At 40.6% G+C, this 20,245-nt stretch overlaps 1 protein-coding gene across 1 annotated transcript; it reads left to right on the forward strand.

Annotated features, from left to right (window-relative positions):
- The first annotated feature begins 5,117 nt into the window (after positions 1–5,117).
- LOC124133632 lies at positions 5,118–10,873 on the forward strand. Its single transcript, XM_046498091.2, has 3 exons — positions 5,118–5,418; positions 8,625–8,774; positions 10,158–10,873. Exons 1-3 carry the CDS (start codon positions 5,181–5,183, stop codon positions 10,598–10,600), a joined length of 831 nt encoding a protein of 276 aa, XP_046354047.2. The 5' UTR covers positions 5,118–5,180; the 3' UTR covers positions 10,601–10,873.
- Positions 10,874–20,245: the final 9,372 nt, after the last annotated feature.

Genomic DNA, 20,245 nt, shown 5'->3' on the forward strand with positions numbered 1-20,245 from the left:
AACTGGGTACCTTCGTGTGATGACACTCCTTTCAGTAAATGGGTACCTTCGTGTGATGACACTCCTTTCAGTAAATGGGTACCTTGGTATGATGAAACACCTTTCAGTAACTAGGTACCTTCGTGTGATGACACTCCTTTCAGTAACTAGGTACCTTCGTGTGATGAAACACCTTTCAGTAACTAGGTACCTTCGTGTGATGACACTCCTTTCAGTAACTGGGTACCTTCGTATGATGAAACACTTGTTGGCGACCAAGTTGCCAGGAACTGGTAACTTCACACGGCATGTATTACTTACTTAAGTTTGTTTTGTTTGTTTGTTGTTAAACGCCTCACTCAGCAATACTCAAGCTATATGACGGCGGTCTGTACATAATCGAGTCTGGACCAAACAATCCAGTGACTGACACCGTGAGCATCGATCCACTCAATTGGGATACGATGACATGCATCAACCATGTCAGTGAGCCTGCCTACCCGATTCCGTTAGTCGCCTTTTACGACAAGCATAGTCGCCTTTTATGGTAAGCATGAGTAGCAGAAGACCTATTCTACTCCGGATCTTCACGGGTCTATTTACTTAAGTAGAAATATGCATAGTTTTGATAGGTATGTCAGCCGTTTACATTCTCTTGCTAACTATTATTGTCTCCCTTGTTGATTTTGGACTAAATTTTATTGTACATATTTATGAATATATGTGTAATTATCGGTGAAATCATATCATTTTGCAATGATAGAACCAGAAAGATGCTACAATGTATTAAACAAGAACACGTGTTTAACGTTACATATAAAGATGTCGATAAAGACGGGAGTATTTGTTTTCAAGATTGTCTATTCTGTGTAATCAAGCTTGACATATGCATGTATCTAGGCGTCTCGGGCAGTTACGACGTGTTTAGACAGTATGCATAAATACACAGGAGTGTGGCGAAAAACATGATTAAAACAAATGATTGATATATAGACCATGTTGCATTCATTGTAGTCTTCCATATGCTGAATATGTATCTGAAAATAGTCTGACCAGTTGTGGATGGGTCTAGGTGGCACAGAAACTTGTAGATATGCATATACAGCGCAAGCATTGTTTTACTTACTTTTACACAGGCATACTCAATAGTATACTAGATGGCACAGAAACTTGTTGATATACACATACAACGCAAGCATTGTTTTACTTACTTTTACACAGGCATACTCAATAGTATACTAGATGGTACAGAAACTTGTTGATATGCACATACAACGCAAGCATTGTTTTACTTACTTTTACACAGGCATACTCAATAGTATACTAGATGGTACAGAAACTTGTTGATATGCACATACAACGCAAGCATTGTTTTACTTACTTTTACACAGGCATACTCAGTAGTATATTAGATGGAACATAAACTTGTTGATATGCACATACAACGCAAGCATTCGTAATAATCTGTTAGCATATAAACACATTATAAGTACGTGTAAATGCATTCATTTGTAATATTTGTACATTTCTACTTTGATAATTGTTTTCAGAATGCATTGAAACTTGAAGCAACTATATTGCTTCATTTGTTTTGTTACAATAATACCATATGTATCAATCATTGTTTATGTCGTCACTTTAAGTTCAAAAGAACCTTACCTCTTTCTGAACGTCGGAGTTACCGCTGTAGTAATACGTATCGCAGAAACCTTTCAAAATCCTGGTTTGGAAGTCGATGTGAAACTTAGGTTTTCACAGAATCCATTAAAGTGACACTTGTACAGGTAGGTCTTTTCATGACGTCATGTACGTCATACGTACATATACGTTTTGTACGTCAGGAGCTGATGTTATGGATAAATAGGACACAATATGCATACACTTCACACTGAAAGCGATTTTTTAATGTGTGCGTCGAGCGGATGGAATGAAACCCAACGTGTGCCATCAGAACTGTTCTCTGCAATGGTCTGTTCACAACATAGGTTGAGTGTTAGCATTTTCAGACAAGTACTGAGTTTAGAACCTTAGATTCCTAGCATCCTTAGGATGAAAGTAGCATTTCTGAATGACAGTCGTTTGATGTTCCTTTGAGACGCTATAGTTGATATGTCTTAAGACGTTCTATGTTTTATATTTACTTACATATCTATATCACCTGACGTGCATTTGAAATACAAGGGCGTTTGAATTTATCTGGTGTTTTTTGTTGCTTTGTCAGAAGTCCTCTACGAAAGTCTGCTAAATATGAAAAAAACTAACCTCGTTTATTGGAAGATATTCCTTGAGACAAACATGGAGTTATGTCGCAGCCATTGCTGATGATGAACAACGTTTATTCTTCTTCGCCCCGAAGTGATAAGTGCTGGAGCCTTAATAATTACCTGCATTTACATGATCATATCCATATGCCTCATTTTGCCAAGTGCAAAAACAATGTGATACATTTAATTTGAATATATATGCATCTATCATTATTATTGGCAGTTTTTATGCTTTTTTGTGTGCAAGAAAGTGCTGCCATGTCATACGATTTACTTTTTTGATATACAGCTACCCCATGCAAATGGAGCAACTGTATTCAGAAAGACTCGTAATAAATATTATTATTTTACTTACCCCCCATGTCTCATTTGTGGTAAATATAATTATGCAGCTTCGTTCAATTCACTTTTACCATGCCATGTTCCGTGTAGTATATTCACGCTACACTTTCTCCCGTTCAATGACATTTTAATTCCTCACTTCAGGAACATCATGAGTATGCATTTCTGGTGCATCGCATATGGCGGGGAACTTTGATGCTATGCGTCAACGTTATTCTGGTGTACCATAGTCACTGGTAATGATCCCCATCCTCTCTACTCGTTAATCTACAACGCCATCAGTTCCTTTTTCTACATCCGTTCTCGACGATGTTGTGAAATGACCAGCCACCAGGTGTCTATTTACTTACATCTACCAGTTCTACAGCCACACCAAATAATATGACGCCTTCTTCGCATCAGTACAGCCACACACTCCTACTGTGACGTCATAGTGATTGATGTGACACACCATCTTGGCACAACACAATTGACCTTATCTCCTTTTCAGTTATCGTTATGCATCTATGCATCTGATGGGTCACCCAAAACTAGTTCATCGAAAATACTTCTTTGTAAATTGCGGAGTCCAAATAATTTTCGGTCTCGTAATATTTTAGATCATTTAGCAAGTAAAATCCGTATCCCTGCAAGTGTTTCAGAATATTCCAGCTGTATGACGGCGGCCTGTAAATCAGGCCTGGTCCATAGAAACCGGTGATTGATATTATCAGGGAGACAATACATAGATATATAGACCCCCTGATGTCATGATCAACGGGGTATGACAAGATGCATACAAGTTACCGAGCCTGACTCCCCGATCAATTCGGTTGCCTCGATCAATTCGGTCAGCCTGTTCATGAGTAAGTCTATCCCGGAATCCCAAAGGGCTCCCCGCTTCTGAATATAAATTGTCAATGCTAGAGAATACCCAGCCAATATTTTCTGCCGAAACAGATTCCACTTGGCGTAAAGGGCAAATAGCTGTGGAAATACGAATAGACCACTGAAAGTTAGTGATGACGCCAGGTGTTCGCGAAAAGGGTAAGCATTCCCTGCTCTACCGGTAGCACCCGCCATTCATACAATTTGCATAAAAAGTAAGTCTTTATTGCATGAGTGAGTATGAGTATGATTTTACGCCGCTTTTAGCAATATTCCAGCAATATCACGGCGGGGGACACCAGAAATGGGCTTCACACATTGTACCCATGTCGGGAATCGAACCCGTGTCTTCGGCGTGATGAGCGAACGCTTTAACCACTAGGCTACCCGACCGCCCCTTTTATTGCATGACGCAGCACAGCAGTAGTTTTGCGACGTCAGCCTGTAAACAAACCAGACAATCAAGTGATTGATGAACCAGAAAATCCGGTGACACGAGAGTTCCATTACTGATATTGTTGAAACTAATAAAAACGGTATGTTAATTTTCAATTACGTCTACGAGTATTTAGATTTTCTGCATGTAAGTAAAGAGGAACGTTAAGAAATAAATTCGCCACACAGTTGGGCGCAGTTTTAAAGTGATACATGTAACCGATAACGTCACAGCGGGGATAGTCAACCATTGACTCACGTAACGGATTGTACCGTAGTTCAATATGGACACAGCTGTAAGGCAGCAGGAACGCCTCCATGGCCTAGCGGTAGAGCCTCCGCCCCCCCCCCCCCCCCCCCCCCCCGGGGGTTCGATCCCCGGCCGCGTCATACCAATATGGGACTTGTTGTTACCCTGTCTGGCGCTCGGCAATAAGGAGCTAAAACAAGAACTGGCTCAGGGTCTGTCTGCCATGTCTGACTGGGGTATTCATGTTAAACGTCGGCATGGTATCACAGGGGGCTATCACTATAACCTCGGCATTAGTCCGGACTCGTATTCACAGCTACACAGCCACACACACACACAGCCACACACACACACACCCACACACACACACCCACACCCACACCCACACACACACACCCACACCCACACCCACACACACACACCCACACCCACACCCACACACACACACACCCACACACACACACACACACCCACACACACACACACACACACACACACACACACACATTGTATAAATGCAATAATCTTGGGCGCGACGTTAAACCCCATTTCTCACACATAGACTCATTTAACGTAGTTCAATAAGGACACAGCTGTAAGGCGGAGTCTATATTAGGGTAAATATTGTGTCAATGGTCATTTTAATAGCGGAATTCATTATTCACAACATATGAATCAATCAGACTATTTCAAACGTTATTGCATTTATGTGAACATGAATAGCAATGAAATACCACTGACGTTATCAACACATGTGCAGTTGGCGATGAATACGTATCAAATGTATTTATGAAACTAGTAAAGAAGAATAATTTTGTCACATGAATGCATTGATGTTAGGGTGTTAACTCAGCCGGTGAATTGAACTCACTCAGGAACAACCATGCTAGTGTTATTACAGTATGGAGAGAAATATCAATACATATATAATACATCCATGCAAACAGACACACCAGCTGTTGTCGATCCTGTACACTTACGATCGTATTTCAAGAAGCTGAATATATAGACCATTTCCCATGTAGATTGGGCTAGTTTCAGTGATGCCTCACTGGGGGGAAAAGTGTCGCACATACCGCCTAGGTGTTGTCTGCACCAGCCTTGGATTTCTCGGATACATCCTCGCATTCAGTCTCCCCACCTGGAGCCACGTTTTTGTACCTGCTGGCGATATAGACACTGTAGAGTACGATCAAGGGGAGTATGTGAATGGTGGCCTATGGCTTCACTCGTGTGAAGGGTGGTCCAGCTGCCGACCGTTTAACGTTACACAACAGACGGGTGAGTACAGGGTGAAGAGAATCACACCTACACATGTACACAACATGGTTTGTGTACGTGCTCTCATGGAGTCAAACATTTGTATTGATGCAGTTGTTTATTTTGACAACACCACCGTAGATTTTTTCAATCAAATTGTTTATTCATGGCAAACTGAGAAGACATGCGTGTTTCTTCTAACATTGCATGATGTATGTACAATGCAATATTTTGTAACTCTCAGAGTATGAAGTACTCACCAAAACGTTAAAATACGTTTAGGCCATTAAAAAATAGGATTAAATCGAGTTAAATGAAATAATATATTTCAAATTATGTAGATATTACTTACTGATGTCTCAGTGATCAGTCTTGATGAGGTCATCGGTTATTTCATTTTGCTCGGCCCATTTCAGGTAGCAATTGTTAGGTAAGGGAGATAATTTGGTTATATGTAACCGCATGAACATCAATTTACAGAATGATAACAACTGATATGGTAAAGGGAGTTAATTTATGAGTTTATTACAAACATAACAGCTTGATTGTCCAGATGACTCGTGGCGTGTCTCATGTTCATGTAGGTGCATGTATATGCATACTGGATACATACATTTCCGAATTCTTAGTTATTTGAAAATAAATTTTATCTTTTGCGATTATAGGGAGAGTGTAGGATTGTGTTGAAGTGTTTCAAATATATATGTTATTATTATATTGATGAAATGAATCATTCTTCAGTTAAAACCCCGTCAGTTATTTCAATCACCTAATGTATCATTCTACATTCCATCTGTAGATTTGAAAACAACTATAATTACCATGCTTTATTTAATCAATTTACATCAATTACAACTTATGCCGAAAGCTTCTTTGCAGACACCTTTTGGGCGTCCGAAGTAAAAGGAATAGAATGTAGCTCGGAAAGAAAATATGTTGGTTGCTGGAGTAAGGTGCAAATATATTAATATTTGTTGTATTTAGTATTTGTTGGTTAGATGCTTTACCCACCACAGGATTTGTATTTGAAAACACTGAGTCACTGAGGTACCAACCAAAAGAAATCCCAGACCACCTTCCACCATCACAAAACATAAAATTACATTAAAGCGGGACCACCTCCGTTGTCTAGTGGTAGAGCGTCCGCCCGGAGAGCAGATTGTTCGGGGTTCGATCCCCGGTCGCGTCATACCAAAAGACTTTAAAAGATGGTACTTGTTGTTACCCTGCCTGGCGCTCGGCATTAAGGGGCTAAAACAAGGACTGGGCGGCTGGGAGTCAGTATACTGTGTCTGAGTGGCGTATTCATGTTAAACTGCGGCATGGTATCTCAGTGGGCTAGCACTATAAATCGGCATCAGTCCGGCCTAGTACAAGCAGAGACACACACGTGCATGCACATCGCTTTATACGTGCAAAAATCTTGGACGCGACGTTAAACCCCATTTCACCTCACCTCACCTTACATTAAAAAATTACCTACGGTTACAGGATAGCTACATCAGGACCATATCCGTGCAAGTGGTATTACTGTTCTACGTACCATAGTGTACCATGAGGTGTATCATCAGGTGTATCATCAGAGGAGTGCTTAACCACACACGTTGCTGTACTGTTGTACATGAAATAGTGCATGTTTGTTTACGTTGGAAAGCGTACTTAGGGCAGGACACGCTTACCCTTTTCGGGAATACATGGTGTCATCACTGATTTCCAGTCATCCTTTCATAGAATGTTACCACTATGTTTCCTTTCACACCCAATGGAATCTGTTTCAGCAGATAATCAAGACTAATCCTTCTCCGGCGTTGATGTTCTATATTTAAATAATTGTGTAAATATACTAGTATTCTTCCCCGCGAGTCTATGGCCAAGACACGATGCTTGACGTACAATTCTCTCAAACGAAGATCAGGTGGATTGTGTAACTGAATAATTGTTTACCTTGACGGTGCAGATCGATGAGTGTGCCAAATACCCAGTCGGCGAGCCAAGACCACATGTGCCGTGATATTGTCATCGTTACCTAACCTAATGTCACTTAGAATATGACAAAAAACATCGGACACATGTATGCACAGGCATAATAGCAAGTTTTATGTTCATTCAACGTTAGAAGGTTAGCGGGGGCTCTTGCTTGATCCACCATCGTGATTACAAGACACACGGACTGCCATGGAGGTCAGCGTGACCTACAGAATCAATACAACACAACAGAAAATTGCCTGTCACACATCGAAGTCTTGTCATAAATATGTTACAGCCACATAGTGTACTGCCTAATCCTAGCACGTACTACCGCTAGGAAGTTGTGGGATATCATAGCGTATAGGGCCCATAGGGGGTGATGAATCCAACGAGGTCGCTGAATATGAAGTACGCAATACTCCTTATTGATCCTTAAAAGAGTGATTTCATCAATTACAACGTATGTCGACAGTATTTGTGCCGTCACTGTCTTGGATGTCCGGAGTCAGACATTCAGCATGTAACTACATAAGAAGGAAAGGGAAGACACTACAGTAAACTACGGTTATAACGAACTCAAAGGGACTACTAATTTTAGTTCGTTATAACCGTAGTTCGTTATAAGCATATACACAGCATAACTACAGCAAATAGTCGGGACCAAAAAAGTAAGTTCGTTATATCCGTCAGTTCGTTATAAGCGTGTTCGTTATAACCGTGGTTTACTGTATTTGGTTGCTGGAGTAACGTGCAAATATATTAATATTTGCTGTATTATGGATTTGCAGGCTAAAGTATGCAGATATACAAAATAAATAGCTAGTCTCTAGATCTTATAATTATTAGTTGCCAAAAATATATTCACGTGTAAATACAAATTACACTATTCACTATTTTCTGGAAAAAAATCTTAAAAATAATATTTCATCTCCAAATGTTCAACTGCCATAAGTCGCAATGTAAAGATTTTCTGCGAATGTCCTCTTTCGCTGAATGTAAATAAATATAAAGCGTCAAAGCCAGAGAATATCCAGTCTCGATTGTCCGCAGAAACAGATTCCATTGGGTGTGACACAATAGCGGTAGAAAATTATATGAATGGATCACTGAAAATCAGTGAAGACACCAGGTGTTCGCGAAAACATTACAAATTATATTTCTGTGAAAATATAACATCTTATAGTTGTGCAAACTGTAATAAGGAAGCCATTGTTTCTTTTACTGTGAAATGTATGAAATGCAAGTCTTGATTCTTTCAGTCTTGTTTCACTCGGCACGATCTCTGGCCAGCGCGGCTCTCCTTTTGGCTGTCATATCACTGGTTCTTATACCATTATATAACTTCACCGGCTACTCCAGATTCCTAAAGAATGAAACTGAACTTGTGTCAGTATTTCCACTCATTTCAGGTAAGCGTTGCAAAATTTAGTTTAAGTTTCGTTTTATTGTTCGTCTACATTGTCTAATACTAATTTTTTGCCCGTTGGTCTGTGCAAAACAATGGTATTCAACTTGAGTTTACCTCAAACTGACCATTTACTTGCAAAAGATAGCGTCTGAATATGCTTTAATGGCCATTGTAAGACGTCGTCTGGCAAGCATGGGGCACTGGGAACCTTGGCCCCGGGATCCGCACTGAATTATATTTTGTGAAATACTGTGGATTAATGTGTGTATGTTCTCGGACCGTCTTACAGACAAGTTGATCGGCTCGGGGTTCCGATCCAAATGGAGGGAAAGATCAGACCTAACGCAGGACGTTTACCCTGTAGGTTCGACTGCAGCGTCCGTGTCTATCTACTGACCATAATACACGTCATAGAACTCTGGAGTAGAACACGTGCCCACAATCTCATGTTTATTGTGAGAGTTGCCCAGTAGAGATCGGATGTTTGCAGTAACGATCAGACTGAGGATGTCATCACGCCACTACGCGTGTCATTGCACAGCAACCTATGCTTTTCGCACGAGGCGGCTAAATGGATTGATGGTCAGGTTCGGTGACATACAGTTGGTTGTTATCATATCCCTTCGGCTTGGGACATATCATCCTGCATTCCATGATTCTCGTCAGAGTGGACCAATGAAAACTTCTTATTTTTTGTTTAACGCCACACTCAGCAATATTTCGAGCTATATGACGGCGGTCTGTAAATAATCGCGCTTTGACCAGACAATCCAGTAATTGATATCATGAGCATGATTCTGCGAAACCAGGATACGATGACATGCATCGATCCCGTTAGTCGCCTCAAGCATGGATTGCTGAAGACCAATTCTTACCCGGATCGTCGTGCGTTTATGTACAAAACGTCGTCATTTAGTTGGGATAATACTGAATGCGTTGTAAAACAACATTCACTCACTCATTCACGTTTGATCGTCCAGGTGTTCCGTTAGATTGTTTGCAAACTATGTTTATGTTGGATGAGTGAACGCGTTCCGCAACTTGACTCCTGGGAGTTTCTAGAGCTTCGGTCCTTCCCAACACCAAACCACATGTAGCATATATGTTGTCTCCTTAGGAAAGGGGCTCTGAATCGGGAATGGCAGTGGATGGGTACCCGGTAGGATGAGATGATAATGTGATACTATGATAAACCTTCTAGCGTCTCACGGGTAGCATAGGATGCATACTCTACAGCGAGCTGAGAATGAAAATCGATCTGTTGACGGGGGTAATAATATAGCTTTTTGAGCATGCATTATTGTGTAGATTTGGCGCGTTATAAGTATGCACATTATTATTATTATTATTATTATTATTATTATTATTATTATTATCATTTCAGGATTATTCGGAGCAGCAGCATGTATTGTATACATCTTCTGTCAAGAAATCAAGTTTCTGTACTGGGGCGTGGGTGTAGGCTGTGCTGGAAGTGCCATGGCTATCTATGGAGGGATGTTTATGTTGGCGGGACTCCGGAATGACAAGCAGTGTCGAAGAACAAGAAGAACGAGAAGAAGAAGAAATAACTCAACCGATAATTTTTCGGCAGTACACCAGTGTACTGCAATGGACGAGAACAGCGTGGTAGCGCCCTTCACCTATTTAAGACCTGCTGGGTCTCAGACCAGTGTGTTGGTGTCTCGCCCAGACCAGACACCTCAATACGCCGTGCCCTATCACCACAGTAATACGTCCTCGGACCAGGAACCATCTGTGCACGCCACTGCTCCACCACTCATCGATCATGTGCCCCAAGCTTCACGATTTGCTGACCAATATTAACGTTTGAACATAAAATATGTATCTAATACTGGCAGAATAAGACATGATTTACAATGTACAATGTGTCTTAGGACACTGCTGCCTGTCGTAGGAGGCGACTAACTCGGCCTGCTCTTGGTTGTATGACAAGGGTGATGACTGCAACCTTCCAATGGCCAACATTTCCTTTGTCAAGCAATATTCCGGCAGCTCTAGACTTTAGTGTTTACATTTCACAACGTTTGAGGTACAACTGAGCATGCTCTTTCTACCAAGACTTCTTAGAGCGTCATACAACTCATGCTCAAAATGTGTCTGATCAAAGTTACAACATTCAAGGACCTAGTAAAGCTTCGAAAAGGTTTATGGTAGACATGTACATGTGAAGGACATTTCCAAATTTGAAGCATCCGTGACAAAAATGATGTCCGATGTAATTCCCTATTATCACTTGCACCACATGTTCCAATGGTTTTTATTTCAGGGGAACAATTGACTGCCTTTGCAGTGTTGGATGCAACTGGTGGGGCAGGATACGCTTACCTTTTCGCGAACAACTGGTATCATCACTATTTGATAGTGATTTATAAACACATGCTCAAGATACTTTCGGAATCGTGGAATTGACAGAGATTTCTTATGGGTATGAAAGGGATTGTGTTGTTTTTATTTGATTGCGAGTTATTGTGTCCTTGCCATATGGAGTAGATTTATGGTGCTGTACATTGCGAGCCTACCCTTGGTCACTGAAGTGTGACTCAGCTATGCGGTCTTTTGTCAGCCTACTTGTTGTGCTTGGGGGCAAGGGTGACCCAGTCGTCTAAGGCACCGCAATTCGCTGTGCAGAGTTGCGTCCCTTAGGCACGCCAGAAAACTATGGTTGTGGGTTCAAATCCCGGTTCGCCCCGATTATGTTTCCAGGTGTGTCAGCACCACACCCGTGCTCGTGGGTTTCACCGAAGTGGTAAACGTCTGAGACCTGCATCACTTCAGGCTTTCCTCCCACATTAAGCTGACAAGCCACGATATGACTGGGATGCTGTTCAAAGCGGCGTTAAACACAACTCACTCACTCACTCACTCCTTGTTGTGCTCGTTGCCTGTTCAAAGGATGCAGAATTAGTGGTTGTTCAAGAGTCCCAGGCATGTAACGTGATCTCATTGCAAGACAAGTTGAGTGAGTGAGTGAGTGAGTATGGTTTTACGCCGCTTTTAGCAATATTCCAGCAATATCAGGGCGGGGGACACCAGAAATGGGCTTCACACATTATACCCATGTCGGGAATCGAACCCGGGTCTTTGGCGTGACGAGCGAACGCCTTAACCACTAGGCTACCCGACCACCCCGCAAGACAACTAATGTATGTGTGAAGAGGTCACAGTGGATAAGCATGCTTCACGGATTTGTTTTCATACAAAAATTAGACACTGTTTTTATTTTATTTTAAACTTGGGGGAAGGGCAAAAGAAAGTATAGAGTCTTTTCATTGAAAATTGAAAAAAGGTATAAATTTGATAATGTCTTTATAACCATCACTCATTCCTGCATCAGTTTGTAAAAAGTAGCTGGGTAATTTTGTGTAAAATATAATTTGTTTAATGAAGACTGGTAAAGAAGTGAATTTGCAACCCCGACCATGTTTAAAATGTTTGCAGTTATATTTATAAGTTTTAAATCAAATCATATTTACAAAATAAATCCATGCAGAAGTATTGTTTGAGTGCTGACCAATTGAAAATCAAACAAAGAGGCATGGTTTCTTTTGCTCGTCAGTTTACTTATTTACCCTTTGCGTTAGTAGTAGCACAGCAGATAGATAGCATAGTCCCTTACACACCAGGCCGAAACATAATGAGGCATTACGTGACATAAACTATAACCTAGGTGAATATAACTGTGATCTTATGAATTCACTAAAACGAAACGTCATAAGTATATTAAAGTTTGGGACGAGGGACTGTATGCATTTTCAAATTTATCATTTTTTAAACTGTGAACACAACAAAAAGATTTCTCAAAACAGACCAGAGAAGCAAAATGCCGTATAAATGGCTATTGGCGCAAAAACATAGTGTTCATCGTGACTTCTACCAACACATATAGTGAATGAGAAAAACCAGACATTTCGTATGCCAAGTAAATAGATATTTCCAAATTTGTTGTAATAAAACCCTCGTACACTTACATCTTCAAAGTCAACGAAAGGTACTTGAACCCTGTGCATATAAACTGTATGTTAGAGGAGAGGAGAGAAGGAATAATATTTTTGTATAGTCGCTAACATCATTTGGTGTGTAAACATATGTCCCATAATGTGTGTTTTTTTACACTTACAGATACATACAGGTATATTGTAAATTAAAATTCTTATCTGCAGCGTAGCATGGGTCTATGGCCTACACTACTTAATTATTATTATTATTATTATTATTATTATTATTATTTACAGATTAAAATTAAAAATGCAGCAAAGAGGCACAGGGTTTGGGTGATCACGGCACAGTCAGGCTGGTTAGGATCAGCAGCAGCACAGGGCCCTTGCCCCCTCTACACGCAGCCCAGGCAGCGAATGGGACTTCTCCCAGGAAGCGCTGCCTTGTCAAACTAACCCAGGACTTTTCGGAGAATGTGAAGACTCCCCAAAACTGCAGCCATCTGCATTACCCATATTGTCAGAAGGGCTGTATTCCTGGTAGCAAACCCGGGTACTCTCCCAATGTCAATCAACAGATTGGGAGGTACCAAACCTAAGGCAACGAGAACAATGGTGAGCCGGACAACTTGGGATGCAAAAGGGACATTTCGAAAGCGAGGTCTGCATATTTGCCATGTTTTTCCTGAATTTGTCAATCACATTAGTGTCTTTCAATGATATAAATGATTTTATTGGATTTTATAAAAAAAGGACAAGATCGGGTTTGCTAGCCTCGATATGTCAGAGGCTGTATACGGGCCTATTCCAAAGATTGTTTTTATTTATCATTTTCAATGACCCTATGTGTCGTACCATGGATGGTACCTCTGTGTCAAAACGACAAGCATGCCAAAGACGGTATTAAAGGATCGAGCCACTCCATCATTTCGCTGGGCATCTACTGACAAAGTGTTGGACAGTCTCATTAAATCCATTGCATAATCTATATTTACATTTTGATGCGAGAATCACACATTGACGGTTTCGAGTGAGAAGTGACTGGTCCTGAGCAGCAAACAGAAAGCCTTCTGTTTCACTTTTCAGGCCAGCCGACTTCATCTCAGCGAAGAACTCTGCAGAGTTGCTGACATCCTCCTCGATACAGTGGTCTTTCAGGTAGCCTCTCCCTGAAAATCTTAATCCGAGCCGATTTGATATGGCACTTTGCTTGGTTGACACTTATTTCGTCCAGCAGTACAGAACCATCAACATAATCAACATTGACATTGAGATTATGCCCCACACCCTTGGCGCGTTTATGGAAACTAAGAATGCCTTGTTTTCGTCCTGTTTCTTCCTTCACACAGCAAAGTAAGCATTTCAGTTTTTATGAATATCAAAATAAAAACGGCATAACCTATGAAAAACATATTGGTTTGATTACATTTATAATACACAATATCGTCCAAGTATGTCCAGGGTAGAAGATCTTGTTAGGGCATTAAGTAAGCAGATACAGAAGATGAATTCAAGTGATAATGAGATGAGACAATGGATGGAACAATATGGAACTGAGACGTCCAAGACAGGTGTTCCCGTCAGGCTTTAGATTATTATGATGGTCAAGAGGAAAATGTTTAAGCGTATGAGGATGTATATGTGCAGACATTGGCTTCTGCACCTCCGAAGATTGGAAACGTACCTTTCATATGATTGCAACAGTCTGTTCGGGTAGACCTCCCAGTGCTCAGCAACAAAAGTGACTGTAATCATTTGACGATATCTGTAACCACGAGGTGCAACAACGGTGTTTGGGTAACAGGCAAAAACGGAATCAGAACCATTCCCTACTTTACCTGAATTCCCTGAAACTTAATTAAAGTCTCTTTGATCTCTAAAGTGGCCTAACATCATACACATTTGTGAACTTTACAATGCTGTTATTACTCCCTGTTTAATTACTCCCGTTTGAGAAACATAATGCAGTATACTTAATGCTCTTAATACACTTCCGGTCTAATGTTACTGACCCTCTATCTCAGCCATAAGCTTCCCGAATTGCAAGCATATGTTTTGCTACAAATGTAAAACCTCAATGCGGCACACTGTAAATACATCTGTATACTACTGTATTATGTGTGAATGACCTTACCATTTGGCATGACCTAGACACATCTAGGTATAGAAGAAAGTCCTTGTGTATTTATAATCATTAAAAATTCTTTGTATTATCGTGAATTAAAATTAAGCATTGCATGTTTTAACAATTAGGATCCTGTTAGGCTTGATCAGAGGTCACAGGGAAACTTCGATCCCACCCTGGAGAGATCATATGTATTATTTGTTTTTATCATTTTTGATACTTTTCATTCCATTTCAAAGTAGAGGGTAAAAAATGTTTACAGTGGGTAAATACTTTTACCTTCAAGGAGTTCAACATGATAAAACTGATGATAGAAGACGTGTATACAACATTTGAAGTAGGTTGTTTTTAGAATTATACACAGAACATATTTTATGAACGCTTCAACTGTTGTAGACAAGGGGAGTTGTCAGTTGATTCCATTTCTTGTGAAAACAGTGGATTGTATTATATGTGCTTGCAATACATTTTCAGTTTATTAAATTTCTTCTATGCCATTAGGCTAGTATTCTGTTTATATCATCAAATCGTTCACTTAGATCAAGAGTTATTTTAAAGAAAAATTATATCTAATACCTTTGTCAATTATTTGTTCAATCAATTGTTCAGAGACAAATGCTTTTTAACGACCAAGTAACAAAAGCAGGTCTGGTTTGTTTAATCTAGTACCATAGAGTATTCTACCATCTTCCATGAATAAAATTTCATTTTCATATGTAACTGTATTCAATGTTGTTTTTATATTGCAGTGCGCTTATTTATTATCTTATGAAGGTTTTAAAATGAAATTGGACGCTAATTGCTCAATACTTGTTGGTCTTTATTTGGTTTGGAAAGACAAGTGATAATTCCTCTGTTCATTGTTGTTGATAGTCTAGTATTTTCATAGGTTTATTTTGTTTGTCTATGAATCTGCTGATTTTTATCGAATAAGACAGATGGAAGCCTTTCGTATCTTGCCATATGGACTCGGGATAGTCTTCACTACTATACCGATAGGCCATTCAATGCTGGCAGTGTTCTTTCCCTACAAAAGGACAATATCACTTAACCAACTGCGACTACCTTGTAAGGTTGAGATATTCGCCTATCCATCGAAAATGATCAGCCAGTGTCTGTATATGTCGCCATTGTGATTTATACACGTTTGTCACAAGTTCCACAACAGGATCAGTTTTGTCAGTGCGGATGGAGTCAGTATACTAGGTATATGCTGGATCTGATGAAAGAGACGTGATGGTTAGTGCATTTACTGTGCGCTGAGAAATCCTTTGATCGGCGGATATTTTCTTCCTCAATCACTTGGTTTCATCTTAATAGTGAACTACCCTTTTTCGCAAAGGTGACTTGACTCTCAGGGATTTCAGATGGACCTTGAAGCCATGGACTTAGACTGGACCAATCTGGTTCATAATCCGCTGGATTGGAATCCTTCATAACACATTTCCACTGTTGTGGAGATGACGTCCTGATGCTAGGCACAGCTTCAATAACATTCTTAGTTGCTTCCGAATAAACGCATACTTCGTTCCTTACTACATTTTGATAAGGTAATGGTAATAAAGGCGACACAACCCTATTCATTAAAAGCAGAGTCGATTGTACGATTCCGACTATATCAAGAGCATGTGTTTATGAATCACTGTCAAATGTTAAAGTAATATTACAAGGTGAACGTATCTTGTCCCACCGGTGGCACCCGTCACAAACACAAAGCCAAGTCACTTATTCACCTGAAACATATACGGGCAGAATTAGTTAAGCTTACAATGCACACGTAAGACTTTGTAAGAGGCGACTAACTCTGGTCGGATAGTCCTGCTCTGTAGATAGGCCATTTGCGTGCAATTGTGCCCCAACGGCATGGGACGTTGTTCATAATCTGGACCATCTGGACTCCATTTTGTACAGACTGCCGTGATATAGCTGGAATATTGCTGACAGTGACCTTAAAAAAAACCATGTCGTACAGGGTACATGCAAGGTGGTGTACATTACCACCCTTGATCAATGAAGCATGCTTTGTGTTTCTTTGTTAGCCTACCTTGTGTGCTCTTTGCCTGTTCAAAGGACGCACGAATCGTCCATTGGTGATTGTTGTTCGCGTTAGCGTGACCTAGGCAAGTAACGTGATTTGATCTTGCATTATAGTAGATAAGCATTATACTTCAGCTGAACATAGTGGAATACCTATATTACATGGATACGTTTATTCTGTTTGGATTTTATTGTTTTCACGTGTATACAACATACGTATCTCCCCTTTGCATCAGCAGTCGGAATGGCATAGTCCCTAACATGAGACATTACATGACTATATCTACTCAAGGACAAACATGAATATTTTTTAATTTGAAGTTTACATGATATACGGCTTTTCAATTGGATGAGAGGTCGGTCACCTGACCGCGAAATTGACATTCATAAGTGTATGGACGACACAATTTGACGTTCATACGTTCTTCACGTGACCGTGTTCTTGAAATGACGTAAACACTGACGGACTACTTCCACATTCCTTGGGAAACCCCTGGGAATTCCCTGGCACGAATACCTACAGAAGCGTTCTCTCTGATCATTGACCCTGTAATCTTGACCTCAGCGTTTTAGTATACACAGAAACGTCAGAGTTTGACCACGATCGTTCACGAAATCCTCGCTGCGACCCGTCCTGGTGAACAAAACGAAGAAATGCACAGCCAAACTATAGTAGTATCGACTCGATCCGTGTCTAGGTTGACAGTGACTGTCTAAAGCAATCTTTGACTTTACCTTAGTGTCTATTTGACACATCTTTATTCACCTTTCAATGATCGGTCAATTGATCAATGATGACTAAAACATGTAACCGCCATTGGTTCATTAGCAACTCCCGAAATCTCTCCCTTCACGTTTATCGTGTCAGCCATTTTGGCGTCATGTACTTAACATAAATGTATTACGACGCGCAGTCATTGTGACTGACTTACTGGGTTAGTTCTTTGCAGATCTTTCTCATCTAACGGTGATATTATTTGAATACATGTGTTGCGTAAGATGTTTCTGAAGAGCAAGTTGTGCATCCATACGCTCATGCCACCTCTCTTTTTGAGGAACTATTTTATTCCGCGATACAGCTGGTTGTTGTATAGCTGTCATTGTAAACATGAAGTCACACGTACTTAATAAAATTGTGTATAGATCTTGGCCTACATCCTTTGAGGTAAGAAATTGTGATAAAAAATTATAAGTCGCAAGCTCCGACGTTCATACAGTTTGGAACTCACTCTATGAAGGTTCATACTCCAATGAACTCACGCAGTGTGAAAGTCTATTCTTAACTGATCTTAACCATTCATTATAACAGAAACTTCATAAATATTACGATGTTTGTGACAAGTGACTATGCGAATTTTGTGAACACAACAAACATATGCGTCAGGTAGACCAGGGAAGCTTGATGCCGTTTAGATCGCCATTGAAATAGTATACATCACCACTTCCGGCTACTTTTACAGAGAATGAACATAGCCAGACAAAGACAAATGTTTCTCTCTGTAGTATCTGTAGCGTAGAATGGACCTATGGCTCACACTACTTTATGAATAAAAGGTTCTTGTTATTGTTTGCATAATATTCATTCGCTCTTGTACACGAATCTTTCAGTGATCTTTGTTGAAATTGTTAACTTACTCAGTAAAACGTGGATTTACGTTTAGATATTTGTGTTTAGAAGATCCACTGTGGTTGAATTTTTTTGTAATTATTTTGAATACAAGGTTTGGGTGAGTGAGTATGATTTTACGCCGCTTTTAGCAATATTCCAGCGACATCGCGGCGGGGGACACCGGGAATTGGCTTCACACAATGTACCCATGTCGGGAATCGAACCCGGGATATTCTGCGTGACGGGCGAACGCTTTAACCACTGGGCTACCCCACCTACCTTCAAGGTTTGAAGGTCTATATGACACACGTTTTTGGATGCATACGTCTGTGTGGGACTGTCGGTTGGGCAGAACATACTTGCTAATTTCACGAACACCTGGTATCTATTTGATAGAGTTTCATAAACACATGTTCATTGCATAGTCGGAATCGTACGATCGACTCTGCTTTTGCCATATATCCTTATGAATATGGAAAGGGTTTTGTCCCTTTTATTTACATGAGCTTGATAATGGATAGTTGGTACAACTTGGAACTTGTTGCTATATTGAAAGTGAAAGTATTTGTATAACCAGATCAGTACAATTCTTTGCATAAAGTTAAACAAACACTGATTAAATTTCAACATCAAAATTTGAGTGAGTGGGTATGGTTTTACGCTGCTTTTAGCAATATCACAGCGGGGGAACCAGAAATGGGCTTAACACATTGTACCCATGTCGGAAATCGAACCCGGGTCTTCGGCGTGACGAGCGAACGTTTTAACCACTAGGCTACCCGACCGCCCTCAAAATTTGATGTGAATGTAACATTATGTGAGAGATGTATCATAGCGCCGCCAACCCTTAAACCCTGGTGTGTGTAGCCGCTGGCCATATCGCCTGGGCTGTAAATTGCTGGGAAGAGTTGTGTCCCTTAGGCGTGCCATGATCTTATGTTCCTGGTGCGAATCGCAGATTCTCCCTAATTATGACTGTTGGTCCTTTGCCTTTTCACCACCAGACATGTGCTAGTGTACTTAAATATTCAACGTCAACGCCAGAGAATAACCAGTCTTGATTATGATTGGGCGTGATTTCAAGGCAAACTGACGGTTAAAGTTTTATGAATGGAGCACTGAAGATCAGTGAGTTCACAGAAAGGGTAAGCACCTGCCACTCACACAATTTGCATAAAAAGTATGAATTTGTTGCCTGACAGGGCAGTCCTCCTTTAATGCGACGGCGACAAGTAAACAGACTAGACACACACGTGTTGGAAAAGAGTGAGTGAGTGAGTTTGATTTTACGCCGCTTTTAGCAATATTCCAGCAATATCACGGCGGGGGACACCAGAAATGGGCTTCACAGATTATACCCATGTCGGGAATCGAACCCGGGTTTTCAGCGTGACGAGCGAACGCTTTAACCACCAGACTACCCGACCGCCCCTGTTGGAAAAGAAACCCAGTCACACCAGATAGCGTAATCCACCAACACTCCAAGACGTCAACAACGAAAAAATGCACCAGCTGGGGACGTCCTTCCACATTAAACTGAGTCGCAGTTATATAAATGGCACACTGTTCAAAGCTGCACTGAACCCAACAATGCATACACATCCCTAAGATTTAGATCCCTATTTCAATACGCGACAGGAGGCATAAAAGATCTCTTGGCTGATATCCAAACTAAACTTTAAGCCGTAAACAAGCTATGTGACCCCGGTTGCTTAAGCCTGCTTTATGGCTATCAATGACAT

This window comes from Haliotis rufescens, unplaced genomic scaffold (assembly GCF_023055435.1).
Source record: "Haliotis rufescens isolate VD_foot unplaced genomic scaffold, xgHalRufe1.0.p SCAF_20, whole genome shotgun sequence".
Classification (NCBI taxonomy): domain Eukaryota; kingdom Metazoa; phylum Mollusca; class Gastropoda; order Lepetellida; family Haliotidae; genus Haliotis; species Haliotis rufescens.